At 39.7% G+C, this 25212-nt stretch overlaps 1 protein-coding gene across 1 annotated transcript; it reads left to right on the top strand.

Moving 5' to 3' along the window:
• Positions 1 to 25003, top strand: CNN3 (calponin 3). Its single transcript, XM_065842290.2, has 7 exons — positions 1 to 165; positions 19733 to 19854; positions 20297 to 20363; positions 21704 to 21841; positions 22330 to 22446; positions 23189 to 23335; positions 23894 to 25003. Exons 1-7 carry the CDS (start codon positions 109 to 111, stop codon positions 24239 to 24241), a joined length of 996 nt encoding a protein of 331 aa, XP_065698362.1. The 5' UTR covers positions 1 to 108; the 3' UTR covers positions 24242 to 25003.
• The last annotated feature ends 209 nt before the right edge of the window (positions 25004 to 25212 follow it).

The raw sequence follows: 25212 nt of genomic DNA on the forward strand, positions 1-25212 counted from the left end.
CGGGAGGGAGGGACTAGAACTTTCCGCGGCCGCGGGCGGACTCTCGCCTCAGCCCGGAGCCGCCAGCGCCTGCGATCAGCGCCCCCAGGCAGCGGGCACACCGCCGATATGACCCACTTCAACAAGGGGCCCTCCTATGGGCTGTCCGCCGAGGTCAAGAACAAGGTACGGGCGGCGGCGCGGGGGTCGACCGGGCTTTGTCTGCGCCGGACCGACGGGGGCAGGACGGGACGCGGGGCTTCGCTGCCTCCAGGTCCCGGCGGGCGGGGCGAGAAGGATGCTCTCGCCGCCGGCCCCGAGACAGCGCCGTCCTGCGCGGCGCCACTCGCGAAACTCGCTGCTGCGGCGGGACCGCAGAGCTGTCAGCACCGGGCGGGCCCGTGCGCGGCGCCGCGTACCGCGCTGCACCTGCTCGCGCCGGCAGCCCCGGCACGGGGCGTCCCGCTGTTCCCCGCGGGCGCTGTCCCCGCTCCTCTGGCCGGGACCCCGCGGGGCGGGGCGCTGTGGCCCGCGGCCGTCCCGAGCCCGTGCGGCGGCCGGCGGAGCGGGGGCGGTGCGGGGGCAGTGCCGGGGCAGGGCGCAGCCGGCCCGAGCGGAGCAGATGAACCGCGCGGCGCGTCCCGGCCCCCCGCGCGGCGCATTCCAGCCGCATGACATCATGGGCACGGGCGGCGCGCGGCCAATCGGCGCGGGCCCCGCACAGACCGCGCATTGTCTGCCCCTCGCGGCCCCGCCCCGCCCCGCCCGGCGCGGGCACACAAAGGCGCGCGGGGGCGCCGGGCCGCGCGGGTCCCAGGACCGCTCATTGGTACCCGGAGCGCTGCGGCAGGGACAGCCGGCCGGCCTGCGCCGTTACAGGGGCTTCTCACCGCGCCCGGTGCTTCGGGTGGAACAGCACAAGAGTCGCCGTTGACAGTCGGCGGGCCCGCGGTGCGCCCCGTGTGCGCTGCTTTGCTGGGCTGCTCTGACCTATCCTGGGTTTTTCTTCACGTTCTGTGGAACAAAAAGTGCTTATGCCAGTGTCCTGTTATGCAGTTAGTTAATTTACAGTGAACCTGACAAGCGGAGGAACCTTTGCAAAAAAAAAAAAAAAAAATTACACCGGTAAATAACTAGGGATAAGTTAGTGCTCTGTGTCTTTATTCACAGGCTTAAATTCTGAATGTGGTATTTAATAACTGGTTATTTCACACATGTCTGGTTTCAGACTTCAGCACATCCCCAAATCCTGTTTTACTTGTGGTTGAGTAGAAAGGGGAGGAGGGAGGAAAGTATTTTGCCTCAAACATTGTAAGTTATGTAGAAAGTCTAAGTTAATATGTTGGAAATGTTACAAAAGATACTTTTGTTTTTTCTTTATTGGCTTTCTCAGGATGATTGTGGGGTTCTGCTCCAAAATTTGATGACATCATGTAACCAAATGTCTTCCAGAGTGATTGCTCCCAACATCTAAACTCAGTGGTTTATCTATTACAGTGGCTTATCTATTACAGTCTGAAAAAAGACAATAAAACATATGCTGTGTATTACTGCATGGGAATTAGGAAGAAAGCAAATGCCCTTCTACTATAAAAAAAATATTGACAGAATCATATAGGCTTAACAGTGATCCCTTATGGGAACAAGATGGGAAGAAGTTCTTTGTTCTTTCTTTCAGTTTCTTATTGTCATCAGCTTCCTTAGGGCCTCCTGACAGGAACTCTTCCAACAGAGCTTGGAACGGGTGTATTTTATGCCTTTATGCAAAGAGTCTTCTACTTTATCTTCCCGTGTCTGTTACTTCACTCATGTTCTCTGCATTCTTCAATGCAAATATATTGCAGAGGGATGGATGTTCTGTGGCAGCTTCAGTTTGTGTGCAGGCTTCTGCTGCAGTTCTCGGAAATGTCAGTACAGTAGTGTCATAAAAAGTTACTAAAATGCAAAGACAAATGAACTCACCTCCTTAAAAAAATAGGCAAACATAAAAAAACAACTAACAACAAAAACTCTGGCAAAAGATATAGCTTTGAACTTTTAGAATGCTGCTTATACTGTAAGAGGTCAAATTTCAAAGCAGTTACGTTATAAACACCTATATTGTTTACGTCCTGTAGAGTTATTTTACATGAGTCTGTGCATTAGATATATGTCTGTTTCTCTGTATAATTCTAGAGGATCAGAGAATAATGTCTCTGTAAACATCAGCAATTTTTTTTTTCCAGATCCTTCTGTCTCATAAAGATTTGAAGAACAAAGTTTAGTTTCCAGCTCTTGGTGGACAACTTTTTGATACTGATCTCAATCACACATTCTAAATCATGGACCTTTGTGCAAACTATTGTGTTATGTTAGGTTTTATTTTTTTAATGTGTTGGTTTGATGCTTGTAAGTAGCTGTGGTACCTCCCTGCCTAAATGATGGTCAAAGTTAGATGCTCTTGTTTGACTTTTCAGTGCTAAGCCTCAAGCAGTGTTTTCCTGTTGATAGCTATGCTGCCTGAGGGCCCGGCTGTGCTGGATAAAAAGTCTGTTGGTTTTGGTTTTTATTCTTTATTTTCTCATTTGACATCGAATTAGTGTTCAGAGAAACCTTTTGTTTGCTATGGTATTTGAATAGATGAATATAACATCCTGATGCTTTACAAGAATTTTGTTTAATTGATATTCAAGATTCCATCTCTAAGCTTAACTTTGTTTAGTTTGGTTTTTAGAAATTTTTTTTTTTTTTTTTTTTTTGTCCTTTAGAGGCTCCACCTTTCTCTTGTTTTGCTCTTTACCCTAGGGTACACCGATAAGGTGTTTGGTCTCTGTTATGGATCTCTTTTCCTCATTCCTACAAAGAGGATGGAGTTTGTGTACTGGTTCCCAGCTGTAAGGAAATTTGTCTGCATGAGAAATGTGCAGGTAGTCAAACCAGTGTAATCCCTTTGAAGCTGATTCCCTGTTTACTTGAGATCACAGAAGATACTTGATCCAAAACAAATATTCAGTGAGGAGCCCTTTAAGCTGATTGAAAGGGGAGTTTCTTCTGCAGGCAATAAATAATTTTCTTAAGCAATGGGAGAGTTTCTGCGGTATGAGGTTAGCATAGCTTGAGATGATGGTGTAGTTAGATAAAGCTACAAACCAATGTTATATTTGTCTCTAATTTACAGCTGGGGTAGGTAAGAAATTAGCAGCAGCTTTTGCTCCATTGTGTCGCTGTGTAAGGTGTGTAGCAAACAGGAACGCTGGGCAGGAGAGGTTCCAGTTCACTCGACTGCTTCCTAGTGACTCTGCCCCGCCCATGGAAATAGTATTTGTATCAGCCAGGCATTTATCTTTTCCACTTCTTATGTTTGATAGACTGCCAGTTTCATCTCCATGTGAAAGGAAGGATGGGCAGAAATACATCTTTATGAGGATTTAAACTTTGCATAGCATTTGATTATCCCGTGCCTTGACTCTGGTCTCTCATCTTCCTTCCAATCCATCCCTCCATCACAACCTGGCACTGGCCAGGACCATTTTCTAAAGTTTTTGAAGACAGCAAAATAACTGATGTGAGTTAGTCCCTGCGGCTGCCACCCTGAGAGGTCAAGCGCTAGGGATATGGAAAAGGGGGGAAATAAACTTTATAAACTAGAGGCTGGTAGACAAATGAAGCCTGTAAACAAAATATCTCCTATTTTGCAAGTGTGCAGGAGGACAGTGGTGCTTCCTGCTTTCCTTCTTGAGGGCAAATATGGATTAATGAAAAAGCAATGAAGTCTGTGGTAAATAATGCTAACCAGTCCCAGGTATGATTATTATGTTCCTTCTGAATGTGCTGAGAAGACTTCTGTAGTGTGTTTCACTTGCTCAGGCCAAATAAACAAATTTATTTGTCCAAAAATTACCTTTTTGTGAACATTTTTAACTGGAAACCAGACTCTTATCATTATCTTTCAGATTTTTTTTTTTTTTTTAGCTAGTGATTTAATAAGCTACATGAAGTTTTAGCTGCCTGTAGTTGGACTGTTATGCCCTCCCCTTCCTCTTTCTCACCCCTCCTTTCAAAACTGTAATAATACCCTTTTCCTTCCTAAAGTGTAACTGCTCCTACTATATACTTGTTTTACCCTTCCACATTTCCCATAGACTATTTTCCTTTAGCAAACCTTTGCTCACTCAGTTTTATGTAGGAGTGTTTGCTGGTGATAAAGTATTTCTATTGATGTTTTCTAAAAGGATGTAATAAAAATGAAGACTGCATTAGATAAAGGCAATGAGAACTTAGGCTTTGAGTGCACAGGTGGGTGTCTTCTGTGCTGATAACTGTCAGTATAGGATTTCTTCATTACCAATTGTCTTACACGTAGAATTCTATGTAGCTTTTGAAGTAGTAATATCTTCAATTTACAAGTTTGGAATTAAAGTCAGGTATTTAGTTTAAAATAAAATTAGGTTGTGTGACCTTTCCATAATAAAAATCTTATGTTTGTTGCAGGGAGGATAAATTTAAAATCCAGTATTTTGATTATGTCAGAAATATTATAATAGAAATATATACAATGAGATTTTAGAAAGGAAATTTTAGAGGAAGCAGCAGAAGGGTTTTACAGGATCAAGCACTGAACTTCAGTTTGCTGCAATTAATTAATGATTTCTAATAGTTTATCACATCACATTTACTAGCTACAAATCAGCTTCATTGTGCACTGAAACTTTTCTCTTTGTGTCCAATTTCTGTATTTTTTCCAAAGAACTGTGAAATTTTTCCAGTTGGATCCAGGCTTTAGTAACAAATCTGCAGTTCAAATGAACAAGTTTATAACTTTGTCTTTTGTATTTGTCTTCCAGAAATCTCTCAGTGTGTTAACCTTCAAGCATCCTTTTTTTTTAATAGCAGCTCCCAAACCCCCTTTATAATTTTAATACAGAGATGAACAAAGTACTGAATGAAAATTTCTACTGTAGATTTAGTCAATAAAACAGTCAACTAAAAGCACAGAATGCATTCAACATAATAGTACTTAATGGTACAGTTTTGATGACTCAGTCAACAGCAAAACTGTTCACAAAACATGAATATGACAATGAAATAACTCCATAGCTAAACTTAGTGTTTGGCGGAGTAACTACACATATCACTTAAAACACATTAGTGATTTAAACAATGACAACTTGTATTTTATCAGTCTTAAGATGCTCTCTTTTTAACGTATGAGCAACCAGATGATGAGTATTTTCCAACTGATTTCCATTATCACTGCTGGGTACTTCTTTCTGATGCTTATTTTTATCTTGACTGACAATACTGAATTTCAGTAACTAAGGTTCAACAACACTCCCTATCAAATGGTCCTGCTGGATGCTCCATTTGCAAATCACATGGTGTTCTTTTTCTGAGCAGAAGCATCTTACACTTCTGAGAACGTTTGCCACTTGAATTGCTGAACTGTGAGTTTACCCCTTTGCTGGAAATTTTGCAGAGGATTTTTTTTAAAGAAGCCCAGTGAAATGTCAGAATTATTAAGCAGTAGTAACTTATTAATTTGTATTCTAGTGTAAGATATCGTGTGTGAGGGGTTCTCATATTGATTGAGAAGTATTAATGCAGCAGCCCAAATCATGTTTTGGTTAGATTATTTTTTTAAAGGAGGAAGGTATTCCAGCAGTGGAGAATCTTAACTACAGTGTCTCCATTCATCTTCATCCTTCACTGTCTACCTCAGAGTGTCTGCCCTGCCTGTCCTGGTGTGTTTAATCAGTTTTCCTCTCTCACTATTACTGTCTCAGGGACAGGTCTGGTCTCTTGAGCACGTATCAGGTATAGGTTTCTAATTCTGTGGCTACTCCAATAGAATTATCAATACTACAGCAGTATTAAGTAGACCTACTAGCAGGTACAAACTAATAGTGATACAACCTATGTAGCACTGAGTTGACATTCATACCTACAATACATCTCTTTCTGTGATAAGCAGAAGCAAGTAATTTGCCATGCAAATGCTTCCCTTGCCAGCACTTTGGACGTTAGCACTCCTGCCATCTGATCAAAGCCTCCTGTGTTTGTCAGCCAAGCATTGCCCATTCTGCACACTTGCCCAAGCCCACAAGCAAGGGGACTTGCCCTGGGGAGCCCCTGCACAGCCCCACTGGGTAGGCATACCCCATCTCTGGTGTCACTGTTCAGTGGCCTGCAAGTAGGTGAGATGAAACAAACCTGTGAAAGCAGCCACCAGAGTGACATCTGGCAGTTGTTGCTCTAAACAGCTGACAGGGGAGTTAATTTCTTTTTCTCAATGGTTTAAATCCCTAGTAAGCCTTGACCTGTCATTGCCACAGTGACAGTTGTCTTTTGGAATCCTCCTGTGTCTCAAAACTGCCACTTGGAAGAGCACACAGCCGTTCTTGAACTGTGAGATATGTATTGCTGTCCTGTGGTAAGCCCTGTGTGATGGATGTAATTTCCAGTTCTGTCTCTTGGCTCACACCATTTTTTCTAGGAGGAAGGCAATAAATGGCATCCATAGCCAGGATTAGCTGCCGCTACCTCCCGAGCATCAAAGCAGAGGTGGAGCAGGCAGAGAACGGCACAGACAAAACTGCCAGTGCTGCCGCCAGCAAAGCACAGTGCCAGGGGAAATTAGGAGTGAGGATGTTTGCTGTGAAGTTTGTCTATGTTTAACCTCAGGAACAACACTGTCTGCACTTAAAATTCAAAGCACTTTTGGTGAATTTATAAAATGTATTATAGTGACTTTGTTTCTGGTGGAATAATAAACTTTTACTAAGCTTTTACTGGTCATAGAAAGACATAAAACTTGCTGACATTAACATTAAAGAGTGTGGGATAAGTATCAAGTCTTGCACCCTTTACATGTAACCTGACAGTGTAAGTCCTATGGCCAGAACACCTCTGAAGAAAATTGAGTTTGACAGTCATGACGATTAAATGGGATTAGTAGTCTCAGAAAATAAGACATCTAATTTGCATTACAGTATTGTTTAAATTGTACAGATGACAGCTTTTTGTGTGGTTTCAGAGTTAGACTTAGTTTAAAATTTAGAGAAAAATACCTATTATATTCCTGTTGCTGAGTCAGTGCCCTTAAAAGATGGATGGATGCACACATTGTTTTGAGATAATGCCACATCAGTTGGGTTTTGTGTTGTTTGTTTCTTGGTGTTTTTTTTTTTTTTCCCCCTCATCTCAGCTTTTTTTGTAAGAACATTAATTTGGAGGCTTTTTTTTGCCTCCAACTGATTTACAATTCACCTTGAAGACTAAAGGATAGAAACTTCACTGTACTCAGAATTGTTAGCTTCTGTAGCTACGTAACACCATATACACTCTGCATATGACACATCCTTTTAAGGCAAACTTTGTAGAGATTCCCATCCCCTATGGAACTGTACAGGAAAGGCCTTCAGTAAAAATGGGCTTGAGGCCAGGACACGTAGGGCAATTTGAAACAGATTTTTTCTAAGTGAGATCATGTGAAAATCCTTCTCTTTTTAAGAGGGACTCTTTTGCTTAAAAATGCTATTTCTAAGTATCTGATTCTGAAGTACTGTTAACTTGTATAGCTATATTCAGCAGCAAATGCTGTCTTTTGAGTATTTTTGATTTTGCAGTAATACCTCAGAGTAACTTACGTTGTTTCTCTTTAGTGGGATAGAACTACAGTGTTTTTCTCAAAAACAGTTTTGACTTTCTGCGAGGGGTTCTATGTTTGGGGCCTTTTTTCTTTAAAAATAAACAAACCCCTCAAACTTCCCTCTCCCTTATTTCCTCCTTTTTTTTTTTTTCCTCCCTCCTCCTCCAACAAGTGCAGAGTGTAGTAGATATTAGGAGCAGAGACATAATTAAAGTTCTTTTTCCTTATATATGCCATCTCCTTGGTGAAGCAGCTATGATTCTGGATGCGTAAGTTACAGAGCTGGGAAGGCATTAGCGACAGTGGAGGATCTGGCAGTGAGAGCCGACCCTGGCAGCGCAGTGCTGCTCTCTCAGGGCCATAGCAGTGAGGCACAGCTGAATATTTAACTATTTCTGCACTGTGTTGCCTTAGTTTCCTTGCTGTTCTGAAATGCTTCCATGAAAAGAGGATCTGATCTACTGTATCAGATCCTAGCTGGTTGACTTATAGATGGATTCTAAACAGGTCTTCCTACCTTGCTTTGCATGTTTGGACCATGGCTGTTCACTGAGTAAAAAAAAAAAAAAAAATCGATATTACTACTATAAAAAACCCTTTATTTGCTTTCCTGTCAAGAGAGCTGTCCTGTTATATTGCTGTCCTGTTGACTTTTCCACTGCTAAAGTCTCTTATTTTTAGATAGAGAACATCATCTTAGTATTTCTGGTTTTGCTTGAATAACAGTAATTTAATTGAAAAGTGTTTTTCTGTTGTCCCTAATTAACTGACAAAGTGCTAGAAGCCTTGCCAGCAGAAGATAAGGGATAGCAGACACCTGCACTTGGGAAGGGATTTGGTTATATGCAAATGTTTGTGGTAAAAGGCAGCTCTGACCTCACTGCTAACAGAGCCCCTGCAGAACAGGTCCCTTCGGAGCTGAGCATGGACGGAGCAGAACACGGAGCTCAGGCCAGCATGCACCAGGCTGAAGGATGTGCTGGAGCAGGACCTGTTCTGTGGCTCCTGTTGAGATTCCCACCACGTGACCAGCTTGAGCTGCCACTGCTTTGGTTAACTTTATAACTGTGTGGGATCAGTTTGAAGTTACATGATATATGATATGTGAACGTCACTACGGTGTTAAGTCAATTAAGCATATGTAGTGCAGATACATCTGGTGTTCTAAGACTAAATGTTCGTTGCTTATTTTTGTAAGATGTCCCCTTACCTTGCTGACATCATTGTATTAGTCATGCACTGATAAAAGTAAAAAGTACAAGCAACTTTCTAAGAAAATGAAGACTGTTGCCTTTTTACTATGGTCTGTCTTGATAGCATCCTTTATCATTGATAAATATTGCTGTGAAAATGTTCGTGATCTGGAAAGGTACTTCTATTTGAAAAAAATCTAGCAGCTTTTAATAAAGAGTTAATAAAAAAGCTGTGAGATTAAACAGGGCTAAATAACTGGTCTCTGAATGGATGGGAAAGAATGGGAACAAAACATAACTAACAAAGTTAGAGTTCAGTCAGAGCACCCAAGCATTCTGTTCCACGGAAGAATAATGGAACCTTAAATGATTGAGGATTGAGACCTGTCTCACACTCCATTTGCAGTACAGTGTTGCCCACAGGTACTGCTGCTCGTGCATGTCAAACCTGCAGTGAATTCAGGTGCACAGCGTAGCGAGACTACAGCTGACCTTGTGGTACCCAGAATTCTGGATGCAGTGTGTTTGTGCATCCGCCGCCCACCCCGGCAGTGCTGCCTGTTCTTCCTGCACCTGCTCGATTGCTGAATGTTGGTTTAGAAGTTACTACAGGGTGTTTAACCAGAACCTCTTATTTAGCAGTTTGACTGTCTTTCCTGCTTTAACAATAGCACTTTCTTTTGTACTAGTTATAAACTTCAGTATAGTGAGCTTATAGCTTCATTTTTCCATACCTTAAACTACATTTTCATTAAATAAAAAGCTGAGCTAGAAGTCTTTCTAATAATAAACTTAAAAAAAGATACTTGTCCAGCTGTCTGCTATACAGATTTTATGATTTATATAGGACTGCCCATAGGAGCTATGTAAATTTCACGTGAATTTCATCTTCCTTCAGTAATCTTCTAAATGTCAATTGTAGGCCTTTAAAGATGGATATTATTACAAAATTAAGTAAACATTTTCTAATGTGTTTATGGTCATAGCTTTTTTTTTTTTTAATATCACATTAATTGTAGATTATATTTTTCTTAGAACTCTTTTCGTATGTTTAAAGCACAACTTGCCTGGGTGGCCATACCCAAAGTATTTTTGGTGTTTCCTGGAGTATGGTTAACATTGTATGTCACCTACTGAACTTAAATTGATCAGAGATACACCCAGGAAGGGGGTGGGGGTTGGAGGGCAGGGGGCAGCAAAAGCTGATTTTTATGTTTTATTCTTTATGCTGAATTCATTATTACCTTGTTTTTTTTGTTGTTGGTGTTTTTTTGGTTGGGTTTTTTTTTTTGGTGGTAGTAAAGCAAACCAATAGTATGAAGCAGCTGATAGTTGAGATCTTCTAAAGCTTAGGGTGTGCAATCTGCATTCCTTGTGCTTCTGCTAAGAAAACTGGACATGGGGAAGATTTACCTCAACCAGAAAAATGTGCTATGTGTGGATCCAGAGATTTTAATCTACTACCTTTATGAAAGGTGAATCTAGCAGACTTTGCTATCTAGTAGAAGCTAAAGAACTTTTCAATAAATTGTATCTTTCACTTAAATTACGAAAAGCACAGATTGAATCATTTTGTGCAAAGATGAAGCGGTGGTAAGAATGAGAGAAATCTGTATTTTCCTTATGAATACTTGTCAAGATAACTCAATTAGCCTGTTCAGCAAATGGGAGTTTCATGGATTTAAAACAGAGGCGGCTGACAAGTGACCAAATATGATCCAGGGCACTGGGTGGGAAACACTGAGCACTAGCTGGGAAATGCCTCTTACCGTGGGACCTGCCACATCATCTGGTCCATTTCTCAGTCAAGCCCAAGCCTGGGATCTCCAGTGGCAGCAAACAGTCAAGTGTCCGAGCTTGCTGGGCAGAGGCAAAGGAGGTGCCAAAGCAGCAGTGTTGAGGTTTACTTTTGAAAAGGGTGCTGAGAAAATGCAGCACAGGCTGTGCTTTTACTGAAGAGGCAATGTGCATTTTGAGTAACATTTAGCGAAGCTTGCATCAACAGGCTTCACTTTCCTTTAACTAACTTTTTTGAGAGGTGTGTTTGAGTTTTAATTAGCTGCATGCTGCTGTAAAACACAATCCTGCTGTTGTTGGTAAGTGAAGGGGGTTTGAAGAGACGAAAAAAGGTGTGGAGAGATACTCAGGCTAAAATAATCAGATTTTGTGGTCCTATTTGGAAGGTGAAGTGGGAAGGCTTATCAACACACTTGGGCCTTGGAAAAGGGCTACAGAGTCTCAATAGTTTGCTTGTAATGTGACATATTTTAAAAGCTGTTGTATTGGGGGAGAAAAATAAGTAAACTTGAAAGAATATATGATTGCTGTAGTAGCAATAGATCAGAAAAGTACTCTCAGAAAGACATAATGATCATTGATCTTACTGTTTGTATTGCAGGCTCCTTCTAGCTTTTGAGAGCTGTTTAACCAGAGGAACTTCCTGGTTTACTGCTAGGAAAACTAGGTTATTTTCAGATTTTCTTTTTTTTTTTTCTTTTTTTTCCCCTGTTTATGCACCAGATTGTTTTGTTAGATTATTTCCTCCCCACCCCCAAAACAAGAGCAACTAGCTATCACTGCAGTCTGTCCGGACAGCAGGTTACCAGTATTTCCAGTGCCATGCTCAGTACTTTGTTTCAGAAGACCTCCCAGCTAGTGGTGTTGGATCCTGCCCAGGTTTGCTGTGTCGTATCACAGCTCAAGCCAGTCGGACTGGATGTGGGTTTCAAAGCCAAGAGAATCTGTTCTCCTCAGGGAATAGCGGGCTTTTGTGATGCAGGCTGGATCAACACACTCTTAGCTGAGAAGAAACTTCATATCCCAGTGCTTTTTAAAATGAAAATAGCAACAATTCCAAAGAATAGGTAGTGAAGATTACTAAAACTATATACTGCAAAGAAATATAAACTGTTCAGCAATATACAGACTAAAGATACAGTGCGATATCAAGAAGTATGATGTATGGTGGCAGGACCAGAAGGTGCTACAATTGGAAGTGGAAGCTGATGACTAAGGAGAATTAGAGTTGTAAGCCAGAAAACTGTGACTCTGACAAGAAGCGATAAGAACAAGAACTGTGAGAAGAAGTGTGAGAAAGTTTAAAATGGAGGGAAGAGCGCTGTAGTAGCACAGCTGCAGAGAGTGAGAGAGAACCACAATTTGGGCCAAGGCAAGCACACACCTGAGCTGTTAGCACACTTCAAGGGGAGAGATGGTGGGGGTTGCTCTGTGAGTAGTTTGCAAGCTGCCAAAAACTCACACTGGACAGCCAGGGAGTAGAACACCTAGTTCTTCCAGCCTGCTGATCTGGCAACAAACGCCATGCATGACTGTGGGTATCCTACTTGTAGGATGACTTGGAAACTTTGAGGCATGACTTGTTCTTACTCCACAGAGTTTAAACTGATGCCTATGGGAAGAGTGCCAGGAATTTTGAATTAATATTTATCTGCATTTAAAGATAGTGGTCTAAATTTTGATTTACAGAGAAAAGAGTGAGGTGTTGGCAAGTTACCAATGATACTACAAATAACAAAAAAGTACTGTTGAATATTATGGATGCAGCTGTAAATTTTGTGTGCTAGGTAGTGTAGTGGGATATAGTGAGATCTTTCAATATGAGCATTAACACAGTGCAACAGTCCATAATGACAGAAAAAAATACATGTTCAAATACCAGGGCATATTTAATGGTGGCTTTCTGTTTTTTAAGTATTTCTCCCTTTGGTTTTCATCTGGATTTTTACATTCCCTTTACTTTTGGGTTTCTTGTGCACAAATATGCCTCTTCTGGCATTTGCTTTTGATGCTGTCCTGGTCAACATACATGAAATTAGCAGGGAATTTGAATTTGTCCTTATGAAGAAAGGCCATTAGGTTGGTAACTCAGATAGCAAGAAGCTCCGCGTGACAATAACCTTGGTATCCTGTCACTCCCTCTTCTAACCCACTTTCAGTAAAAATCAAAACCTTGCATTTTCCCATTGTCTTAGGTTCTCCATCTCAAAGGGTATGCCATTTATTTACTCCAGACAACTAAAACTGTAGAGCAGAAAAATATTGTTTATGTCCTTCTCACTCTCCCTCACAATTAAAGCTGCAAATTAGGTATGTACAGTAATCTATTGACACCATAGACTTTTAATGCAGAAGTTTTAACTCAGTTGTATAATTAAAAAAAAAAAAAATGCTGGAAAACCATTCTTCCTGGTTATAAGAATAACACTTACTTTTCTGTGCCATTTTCTTAGTAATATGCATAGCCAGCAAGCTGTTAACACTTTTTTGTCCCAGATGTTTTGCTGTGTAAGTTTTAGACATGAGATTCAGAACTGCGTCTTGTAACAGCAGGTGATGAACAGAATGGGGCAACTCAGGTGCCGGTAGCTTCAATTCCAGGGGATAATTTGGGACTGGCTGTGTAACCTGCCTCACTCCCACTTCTGAGGAGTAAAGGCTTCTAAGAGCTTCTGCCTTGATATCAGGAGATAATTATGCTTTCATCTTCCCCCTTGCCATCATAAAGCCTTCAAAAGGGAAGGAGAAAGATCTAATTGGAAACTAGTGCCAAGCAAACAATAAAGAAGTATCATTGTGGGTATCTTTGGCTTCTGCAAGACAAATCACTCCTGAGCGTAGTACTTATTTCAATGCAAAAAGTGTTTTTAGGCACCACTGGAAGCATTAAAAAAAAAAAAAATCAGTTTCACTTACTTACAAATTAATAAAACTTGAAAAGTTGGTATAGGAACAAACTGCTGCTTAAAACATAAAATTTAGGTCTTAAAAGCTGGAGTTTCCCTTAGTTATCTTTATTTGCTTTCATTAGTTTATGACTTAAATGTGTAAAAGTAAAATTAATACTAAAGGCTAAACCTGGATTAAATTCAGTATGAGATGAATATGTTTCCATACTTATAAGAAATCTGGTAAGCTTTCTCTACTCAGTCTTTTTTTGACTGAAAAACTATTAATTTTGTGTCACTTCAAGCAAGAATATGGACCACACCAAATTTCATCCTATGAAGAATATTAACACCTAAAACTGAGGGCTTTATTTTTCTATTCATTTTTGTGGAAAAGTATGTGTTTAACCTCTTCATATACTATCTTGGAGTGTTTCTCTTGCTGTATGTGGCCCTGTACTTTATTTACCTTGGAAAACAGCAACATACAACCTATTTTGCTGCACTTTTATATGTATATAAATTTTAGGGTTTGTTGGCAAACACCATTCCTGTGATAGAGATGTTCACTCACTTTGACAAGCAGGTGCTTTTGTTGTTAAAACTTTAGATCAAAGAGCAGTTTCTTCAAACGCTTACTAGTACTTTAAATTTAGCATGCTGCACATTAAACATTTGATCCCTGTTGTTGGGGCATAAAGCCTGAAGCTTTAGTCAAAAATTTCATCAGAACTAAGAAGTGCAACTGTTATCACATGACGTGTAACTTCGAAAGTTTTATCTTTCATAACCTGCTTTTTAAGTCTCAGTGACTTTTAAAAACCTATGCAGTGTGCTTAAACTCTTTTTTGAGATACTGTTACAGTTTTTTTCCAGAGTAATAGCAATATAGACAGCTGAACTCTTAAACTGGAGATTTGGCATATACACAGCCCTTAGTGTACAGTGTGTACTGTGTGATTTGGAAAAAATTAGTATAAAAGGACAATTGAAAGTCCATATGATATCACTTATGGTGTGAAATACTGGTTAACATCATCACTCAAACTGCACATGCTGCAGGCACATTGAGTAACTTTAATGATCTCTCTGTGTCCCTTGAAGTTGGCCAACATAACTTCATTTGTTTCCAGGACTCCATACACTTGATAAAAACAGTGATGATTGCCGTTCTTGTGCTACAGATGGAGGGAGGGGTTTCACACTGTGAGAGGTCCCAAACAGGAAAGTCCTACCTGAACAGAACAAGAGGCAAGAATCGGGTGTGAAGTTGCCAGAGGAATACAGTTTAACCCAAGGATTCTAGCCTTAGGCATACATGGGCATAGATGTGTGTATATCACATCACCTGCTAGTTATTAGCTGCATCTGACATTCAAAGATGAATCTTGGCATGTAAAACAGGAATGACCTAATAAGAGGAAGAAGTGACTTCTTGGATCCCCAAGTTCTAGTCTTTCTACTCAACAACAACTGCAGCCCTATAATTGAAGTGCATCAGTTTTTGGTAACAGAGAAGTAGTGTTTAATTTATCTGTAATAGAAGATTACTATACAAAAAAAAAAAAGATTTTTAGCTGAAATACTGGTACTAGTGTAACTGGAGTTTGCTGCTTCTGCATCATTAACGAGGCAGTCTTTAGTGCTGGCTCTACATGACAGTCACTGTTTAGCAGGATAAGCACATGAGACATTTTAGTTCCTCAAACTTAAATTTGTGTCCATTGGTATTATGTTAAAATCGCATTAATGTGTGTGAAGCTCAGGAAAAAGCCAAATCTAATGCGATCTTAATTGGTATTGAAGAACCTCACACTCAAAATGTTCTCTTACGGCATGGAGAAGTCTTCTAGATTTCTGCCTCCCTCCTCACAAATTCTGATACAACATGGAGTGTTTTGCAGAGTTGTAACTAACTAAAGTTGGGATTTGATACAGCTATAGTTGAAAATAAGTGAATTATTTTTTAAAAATCAAATTAGAAAGTTCAAAAGGACAGCAATACATGAACCCAATTTTTCTGCAACTGCTTTTTACTTGTGACTTTCAGTAGCATGGTGATATGTACTGTCAGTCTTCTAAAGACTACTTGTAGTAGAACTATTAAATTGCTACTTCTTATTATGCAAAAGATTACCTTTCAGTTAATCATCAAATTTTGTGTAGCTTTTTCTAAACTGAATACAAAGACAACTCCTCCATATTTTGAACTTTACTAGCAGTCGAGAACTTGTAATAAGCAAGTAACACCTACTCTTTTCCTCCAACCAGCTTAGATCACCCATCATTTTCACCACTTGTATTAACTTTTTTCCTTTCAAAGGTATTTCTAACTATAAGTCTGAAGCATCAACAAAAAGAATAGCATTTACAGCTGTATGTATCTTTCAAGATTTGTCATAACAAAATAATTAACAATTGGCTTCCTGCTATCTGATTTTAAACTTTTGTAAAATCTTTATATCCGTTACTACAATTGAAGCTTTTCTACACTGTTCTGGATCTGTAGCTTTTTTCATGGCACCGATGACGAATACTTTGAATGAAGCTGCCTTAGTAGACGATATTTTCTTTTGCTATGGACTTGTAAGATTTAAGTATCTTCCATGGAAGTTCAGTACTTTGAATGGATCAAGTTTTGGCATGTTAGGAGTAATGGAAAAAGCCACCATTTTTTCAATTTATATCAATGCTTCCAACTTCCCCTCATAGATAGCAATCAGAGGAAAACTGGAGCGACACTGATAGGCATGTGGAAAATATGAAGTATTCACTAACTTAGTGTTACATAACCCCTGGTTTTGCCATCGGATTGAGGACGCTAAGGATTCAGAGCAAGCATAACCTGGCTCCTGGTAATGCCTGACCTGTCACTCTCCTTACTTAACCCCTTCTTGTCATATGTTTAAAACCAGACTCCTAAGTTTCCATGTCTTTAGCTTTTCAGATAGATTAATTTTCACAGAAACTATCAACACGCTTCACTCTTCATAACATAGTTTCCCACCATTTCAAAATCAAAACACAAGCTTTGCCCAAATTTAAGTAAAACTGTACAGTAGCAAAGAAAAATCAGAAAATTAGCAGATTTAATAGCAGTGCTTTTAGTGGCAATAAGACAAGTTCTCTCACATGTATAAACATTTTTTATTTCCTATCTCTAGATAAGCACTGTAATGATACCGCATGACACTTTAAAACCTCTTGAAACACTCAAGATTTGAACCCATGTGAAAGTACTCCAGCATAAAGTAAATGTTTTCCAGGAGAAGTGATAAAATTCCATCCGATTACTTCTAAGTTCCCCAAAAAATGGGGCAGCAATTTAATGGTCAGCTCAGTTGTAATCTCAAATATGGAATGCACTTAGTATTAAATGATGAAAATTTTTGCCTTTTCTTTTTTTCTTTTATATGCTTGCCAAGAAAGATTCAAATAGCCACACTTGCAGAAGTCTTCAGGGTTCTCACTCTTATTGGCTTCCATATTTACTTTTTTCTCTTTTTTTTTTTTTTCTAATATGAGGACAGAGGAGATAGAGTCAGATGTTTAAAACGTGTCTCTTGATGGCACGATCACAGACTTAATTTCCTCTTTAAAAAGAAGAAGAAGAAAAAAAAGAAGCTATTCCTAGTGTTTAAAAATAAATGAAGTTGTAGAAAGACAATTCCAGTTGTATACCAGACTATTCCAGCTGCAGGATGGCTAAACTATGACTTAGCATTTCCTTTAAGCTGCACTTAAACAGAAACTGCCTGAATTTTCAGAAAGCAAAATATCTGTTACATTTCTAACTAAAGAATTGTGGAAGAAATTAGCTTAAGCCCTTCTCTGTACCCATATGCAGGTTAGAATGGTGAATTTCACATAGCATGAACTGTCAACATACAAATGAACAGCCCAAATTGTCCGCTCCCTTCTAACTGGCATATCAGAACGTACCAAGTTCTGGTCTTTCTACAAATCCTGTTTTTCCTTTTGAACTGCTGCACAGAAACGTATTATCTCCTGTATGTCTCATCTCTACACGTAGCTTAGGATTTTGTGGGTGAGATCACTTTTGTAAGATCTTTTTATGTTCTACTGTGTAGTAAGGGTAGGATGGTATGTTTCACTCTTCTGGGGATGTTTTGGGATCAGTCTCCTTTGCACAAATATTTACTTTCACACAAAATAACTGACCTCATGTCCAAGACTGCTGCTCTTCTGTAAGTCTGAACAAGCTAGTTTGAGTTCTACCAAATGTTCTGTGGGAGACAAACTAAGATCACATAAGCCTTGTTTCCATAGGAAATAAAAATAGGCATGAAAAGTAGTTTGTAAGGTATTCAGCAGGTTAGGAAGGAGAAAAATGATAACAGCTTCCTCATATACTGTTTTCAAATGTTAACCTTTCTGGTAGCCTCTCAGAAAAGGAGCTGCCCACCCCCTGCTGTTACCCCATCGCTATAAATGATGGGGTTGCGCAGCTTCACAGCAGCTCCCCCTATGCAACTGTGAACTCCAGCTCGCTTTTCTAGTCCATTTCTCAGCTGCCTAATATCCAAAAGATGTGAATAAAAATCAAATGAAAAAAAATCATGACACTTTCCTCACACTATCACCTCAGCTTTCTTCCTTTTTTTTTTTTTCTTCAGCGAGAAAAGGGACGTCTTGATTATTTTAGACCAGCCTTGGTCTAAGCACTCAAGTACTTGTTATCTTGTACAGAATATTGCACAAAATTTTACATCTCAATCAAGATCTGAATGAGACAATGGGCTAGTCCATTATCCTGATCTGTAACTAAGGCACCATAGCACCACTACTACAAATAGTCTAAGGAAAATAAGTATTACTCAGAGAAGTTTTTGAAGTAAAGCCAGAGATACAGGAATTTTCCATTCCCCTTAGAAGAAAAATAGAGAACAGAACACTGTAATTTTTAGTTTGGTCAGTTTGGAGTCTGGGATTACTAACGCTAGCCAAAATGTAGAAATCGCATCTATCCAAGTAATTCAGATTGGTTGGAACTATAATCTCCTGTAGTATAAATAGCTGCTAATATCTGGCCTTTCTCGGCTGAAGTCTAAGACTATATGTAAAAAGTCTGAACTTTTCATTTTGATCTGAATGTGAACAGCTTTACATGAGTTTCTTGTTAGGAATTTGTAAGTAACTGGTAGTAGCTGAGCTCATTTTCCGTTAGTTAGAAGTAATGCGAGTACATTCTGTGCCGGCCTGTCAGGTTTCTCACAGTGGCTCCCTCATTCCCCGTCTTGCTCACTGACCCATGTGGGACAACATCTAACGAAGGTTCAAGTGTGTTGCCAACCTCTGCACTAGTGGAGTTTATTTACGCCTTAAAATCTTGTACTAGATAACTTGTTTGCAGGAAAAGTAGGAATGCTTCCAATGACAGAATTCCTTTTCTGCAACTCACCAATATTAAAAAGTATTGCAAAAGTAAGAGGTTTAGGCTGAAGGAAGGTTGAGCTGCTTTTAGTCTCTTCAGGGGAGAGGAACGAAGGGCAGAGTGTGGCACGTGGGCCTGTTAACTGCTCACATCGCTGAACTTTCAGGTTCTCTTTTTGTAAAGTAATGGTGCATTAACTTTGCAATTAAGACATGAGATCAGTGTCTTCCAGCAAGGCCAAAGAGAAATAGCAGGCACACTAAAGCTTAAATTTGAAAGAGCCACACACACAACCCCTAAAATCTCCAGCAAGATAACTCTTAATGTTGTAGCACAAGGGCAAAACTTACTGGTTCATCTCTGTTAATCATAACCTCGATAAAAAGAGCAAACCCACCCTAATAATCTTCGGCAGAATAACTTATAATGTATTAAATAAGAGTTCCTGTGTAGAAATCTGCACTTGAGCAGTAGTTCTGATGACACGGTAATTCAGAATTCTTGTGTTCATAACACACTATTTCACTTCCGTAGTTCCTGCTAAAGCACAGCTTGGGTAGAATATTCTTTTTGAAAAAGTCATCATTCCTCTAAAGCTGTCAAAAGCCTACTCATGAGCTCCAGCAATTCTTACAGTAGGAAGAACTGTTAAGTGTTTCAAAGCACTATTTTCAAATAAAGATTTAATAAAGCCACAAACATTGTCGTAAAAGGGATAAAGACTTACATGTGTACCCTGATACATAAAACACAGTACTGGCCAAACCCTGTAGCATACTCTTTGAAACAGATTTGGGGGGAAACAGTTGCAGTTTTCTCTCATGAAGTAACTTTATAACTACTTGTGTTACAGATTGCCCTGAAATATGACCCCCAGATAGAAGAAGATCTGCGTAACTGGATAGAAGAGGTTACAGGGCTGAGCATTGGTGCAAACTTCCAACTGGGATTAAAAGATGGCATAATCTTATGCGAGTAAGCATTTATTTATTAACCAACCTTATTTTTAGCAGTTTTCCACTTTTGAGTAAATAAGGAGGGACTTTCTGAAGACTCCCCCTTTAAACACATCAACAATAACAGTCAAAGTTAGCTGACCGTAGGGTGGGAGACAGCTTCATTGAAATTGTGGAGAAGAATGAAACCTTAAATCTCCTTTATATTTCAGCAAAGATTTCTAAATTTAATGGTGAAGCTCTTTTCTATAATAATCAAATGGCACGCAAAAATTCTTATGGTGTGTTAGACTTGTTGGACATGAGATCTGAGCTAGGCACTCTGTATAAACCAGAACATTAACCATTTTGATGAAAGTAATGCAACTAATAAAGCGTGAATGAAAATATATAATGCCTGCACAGATGGTATAAGGTTGAGATTTATTGTTTAAGCATTTCCCTTTTTTTCACCTCCCCAGGCTTATAAATAAGCTGCAGCCAGGATCAGTGAAGAAAATTAATCAATCAAAACTAAATTGGCACCAGGTAAAACAAAAAAAACCCCCAAAACTCCACCTCTAACCCCTCCAACTCTCAGACAGTTCTTTCGTTCTGTATTAACAAATTTGCTGTGGATATGGTACACCTTAAATCTGAATAGCACCAAGTTTTGTTTATGATACATACACAACAATTGAGGATACTGCATACATGAACAGCATTTGACAGAAAGCAACTATATCTGAGCTTGGACATAAATGGTAGCTGAGTATACATATTTAATAGCAATGCTTTAACTGTTAGATGAAATTTCAGATGGAAGAAAAACATAGTGACATATAGTAAGGGCTTTTTCCAAGTTAAAAAAAAGCTGTTAACTCTCTATTAAATCACAACTGGATCTTTCCATCCAGGCAGTACTGCAGGGTCAACAGCTTGCCTGTACTTGGACATTCCTATGAAGTGTGCTCCTGAGAAAGCAGCTGGAGAGGATGGGGAGGGAGAGGACTTCAAGAGTCTCAGAATAAATGGTTGTGTAACAGAATTCAGAAAACAATATGGTGCAAACCAGATTTGATTTCCTATGAGTGTTCTAGGGAGCACTTTCCCCACAAGGGGCTATCAAAGACAACATGCATTTAGAACAAACATTGGCAGGGTTGCTGGTTAGAGTTGACTGCCTTTACTGTTGCTGGGTCTAGCTTAGTACCACTATATCAGCCTCTTGTTTTTATAGGCATTGAATACTTTAAATATGGTGGAGAATTTTTATTTAAAAAAAATTGAATACCTCTAAAGACTTCAGAAGGAAAAATGAAATTCAGTCCTTACTCCTTATATTCCACATTGCTTTCCAATTTCTACAGTGCAGAGTGCTAAAAAGTGCTAACAAACCCCAAAAGCTTAGTTGAATTTGTCCCAGGAGTTGTGCAAGATAATACCTTCAAACCAAGTTAAATGTTATTGCTATCCACATAGTTTATATTTTACTCAAAATTATCAGTGGCTGAAGTCAAACAGCATGGACACTATGGTGAATTTTCCAATTTGAAGCAAATTTTAGATCAGGATTTCTTTTAGAAGGGCACAGTTGAGGCAGTTTTGTCAAAGACCCCTCTAACAAAGTATATGATTCTCACTGATGAAGAGATGCTGGGCCTTATAAAACCTTAGCTTGATTTCTAAGTCAATATTAAAACTAATGAAAAATAATATCAAACTTCCTACCAGTCACTCCTAACCACATCAACCATTTTATCCAGTTTGTATAAGGCAATGAACTTAGACAAGCAAAACCAACCAAACCAACACCAGAAAGCCTTAAAATTACTTAGTTTCTAAATTGAAACACTGAGTAGAAAACTGGCTTTTTTGTTTCTGTTTAGCTGGAGAACATTGGGAATTTTATCAAAGCCATCCAAGTCTACGGCATGAAGCCACATGATATTTTTGAAGCAAATGATCTTTTTGAAAACGGAAATATGACTCAAGTACAGACTACCTTAGTGGCCCTAGCAGGTCTGGTAAGTATTTGTATCCCTGGAACTGGCACAAATCTACACGGCAGTCCAGATGCACTCTTTCCACTCGTAGATACAGAAAACAGCATACGGCCTGTTGCGGGGGATGGACGGATAGTGTTGCGAGTCCGAGATGCTGCAGAGGTGGCCCTTGAGGGCTGTGTCCTACTGCATCCCTCCAGGGAAGGCTGGGAGTTCAGAGCCATAATTCCTGACTGCACATGGCCTTGCTCAGGAGCTGTGTCTCCATTCACAGAACACTAATCCCTGCAGAATATCCTGCTGACAAGATACTTGGGTCACTTCGCGCTGCCACCTGCAAATGGCCTGGGGAACCGTTACCTCCTCTCACCCCCCAGCACAGAGTTTCTCATAAGAGATGAACCTGTTTGTGGTATCACTTGAGAGCCCGGGGTCAGGAAAACCAGTGTTCCAGTAGCAGAAAACATACTTCATACACTAAATACTATATTTTCCCTCCTCCTAAATAGGCAAAAACCAAAGGTTTTCACACTACAATTGATATTGGTGTCAAATATGCAGAGAAACAAGCACGAAGTTTTGATGCAGGAAAACTAAAAGCTGGTCAAAGTGTAATTGGCCTGCAGGTAAGTGTGAAATTTGAGTTTGCAGTTAATCTGTTATAATTGAGAAGGACTTTCCTGTTTTGATTAACTGACATTGTTTATGCAAAAACAGTTGCAGAATTATAAAATATTCTTATCACAGAAGGAGGTATGAGATTTTACTTCTTGTAAGCAGTTAATTTGCTTTATAAACTCAAGTGAGTGACTGGAAAATTCTTCTGTTTGTTTTAAACCTGCAATAAGAGTGATAAGGAGGGAAAGAACAGCTAATCTTAGCAGTATCACCTCTGTCCCATACAGTGGTTTTAAAGTAGGTGTCTTTGGATGGCTAAGGCTCCTTATACGGTAGTAACCTTTTTTCTCTCCACTTTCCTTAATAGTCATAAAAAACCCACAATAACTGTTATAAAAATCTTAAAATTCTTGTGGTGAAGAAGTTATGGTGATGCAATTAAATCATTACTGTCCAGAATAAAAGTGAATTATTACATTTTGATGCATACAGCCATTCTAATTGTACATGCAGTTGGGCAAATGCCAGTCACTGAAATCCCTTAGGTTGACAGTTGCGTTTATTTTTCCTTTTGAACCTCAGTATGGAGAAAGGGTAATTTATTACAGGTAGTGGTCAAGGAAAGCCTGCACCATAATTACTTTTGCCACCAGCCATCAGAATTACCAACCATATTTGTTTCCTTAGACCGTGCTTGCTGTATAAATAAAACCCACTTTTTCTGTCCATCTCTTCTTTCCCCTGATAAAGATGGGCACCAATAAGTGTGCCAGTCAGGCAGGCATGACTGCTTATGGAACGAGAAGACACCTCTATGATCCAAAAATGCAAACTGATAAGCCGTTTGACCAGACGACAATTAGCCTACAGATGGGCACTAACAAAGGAGCCAGTCAGGTAAGCAGGACTGCGTGTGACCCCGGTACCATGGAGACCCGGTGGGGTAGGAGAGTCCCTGAGTGGCGTGCAGTAGCAAAGTCTAACTGGCAGCAGCAAGAGGGTAAAGCTCAGCTGTACTTTTACGTGGTAAAACGAAAGAACTGACGTTTCTTATCACTAACCAGCATGTCCTGTGCTGAATATATTAAGGCATAAAAATGAGCTGCTGCCTCTAGAATTCCCAATTGGTTCTGTGTTATACTAGAAGAAAACAGTAATTTCATTTCCAGTATTAACCAGACAGAGGCAAAAAATAAATTGTTTCCTGGGCACTACCTCAGTCTGAACACTTGGTACATTCTCTCCAAGGAGGGAAACAAACTGGACATTTCTGAAAGAACTTTATTCTGTGACTTACCTACGAGCTGTAGGTAAACACAGCTGCTGTGCTGTGTTTTGCTCTACTTTAATTGCTACTTTCTAGCACTTCCAGTAAGGTGTACTTGTTGTAATCATAAATGTAGTAATCACAGGTCTTGACCTGCTTACTGAACCTCTACAATCCTGTTTTATTAGGCGGGTATGCTGGCACCAGGTACCAGGAGAGACATCTATGATCAGAAGCACATATTGCAACCTGTGGATAACTCAACTATTTCATTACAAATGGGTACCAACAAAGTAGCTTCACAGAAGGGAATGAGTGTGTATGGGCTTGGACGACAAGTATATGACCCCAAGTACTGTGCTGCACCAACAGAACCTGTCATTCATAACGGCAGCCAAGGGACAGGAACTAACGGGTCAGAAATCAGCGATAGCGATTATCAGGCAGAATACCCTGATGACTATCATGGAGAGTACCAAGATGACTATCAAAGAGATTACCATGGTCAGTACAGTGACCAGGGCATTGATTATTAGCTTTGCCTCAAGAGTTCAGTATTAGTCCATTATTTTATTCAGTAAGAACGAAACTAGCCTTGTGGAATTGTTACCTGTCTTTCCTACACACTACGCTTAACGTACCTAAAGAAATATTGCCTTACATACATTCCTTTTCCTTTCTCTGCCCCTTCCCTGTCTAGTTGCCTTTAGTGCTGTAACAGTTGTAGTGTACAGCATAAACAATAACTGCATATGAAGTAAAGGAATACTGTGAAAGGGGGAGTGCTCTTGTACAGCCAGGTTGTCTAATAAGGAGCTATGCATTTTCACAATCTCTACTTAAGCAGGTATTTACATACCACATTAAGCCTTCATTTTACATATTTACAGCTTTTCTTTTTCCAGATGAGGTAAAAGAATTTCATGCTTAAAGTTAATTGTGGTCTATGCCAATTAAATCTAAGACATCATGTTAGTGATTTAAATATCATTCCTATGTTTCTAAGGTAATGTTTGCTAATGGTAAGTCTTGCATTAGACATAAGTGTGCATATGTGATTGTGTATTCATTCCATTATCAACACTGACCAAACTTAGAAATAGTTATCTTACTAAAAAGGGAGCTTGTACAAAGTCTTGAGCCAACAGAAGTCCCATGATTGATGGTGCATTTACCTTTTATTGTGCCATAATATATCCATGTAGAAATGCTTTTTCTTCCTCGAACTGTATTTATTGCCACACTTCTCAAACTGATCCCAGTGTATTTTTATAAATAAATATTTTTTCTTAAAGGTATGTAGAAAGTCCTGTCTCATTTGTTGTGCTACCGTTCTTAAAGACTAGATGCCACAGAAATTATTCCCAAATCAGCAGTGCCTTTGCCTGTGTTAAGGGTAATGTAGAACTGCTTGCTCTCTGTTGCAGTTTGGGTTCTTTCTTTTCCATGGGATTTAAACTAATAACCTTGTAAAAGTCTCTTGGGAGTGAGTGACAGTGACTTCACA

Source organism: Patagioenas fasciata, chromosome 6 (assembly GCF_037038585.1).
Source record: "Patagioenas fasciata isolate bPatFas1 chromosome 6, bPatFas1.hap1, whole genome shotgun sequence".
In the NCBI taxonomy this organism is placed as follows: domain Eukaryota; kingdom Metazoa; phylum Chordata; class Aves; order Columbiformes; family Columbidae; genus Patagioenas; species Patagioenas fasciata.

What these genes read in the sequence shown, in the direction of transcription:
- CNN3 (XM_065842290.2), top strand. Translation starts at nt 109, where the DNA reads ATGACCCACTTCAACAAGGGGCCCTCCTATGGGCTGTCCGCCGAGGTC. An exon ending in CAAAACTAAATTGGCACCAG is followed by an intron (nt 20,364 to 21,703) that starts GTAAAACAAAAA and finishes GTTTCTGTTTAG; the next exon opens with CTGGAGAACATTGGGAATTT. An exon ending in CTAACAAAGGAGCCAGTCAG is followed by an intron (nt 23,336 to 23,893) that starts GTAAGCAGGACT and finishes CTGTTTTATTAG; the next exon opens with GCGGGTATGCTGGCACCAGG.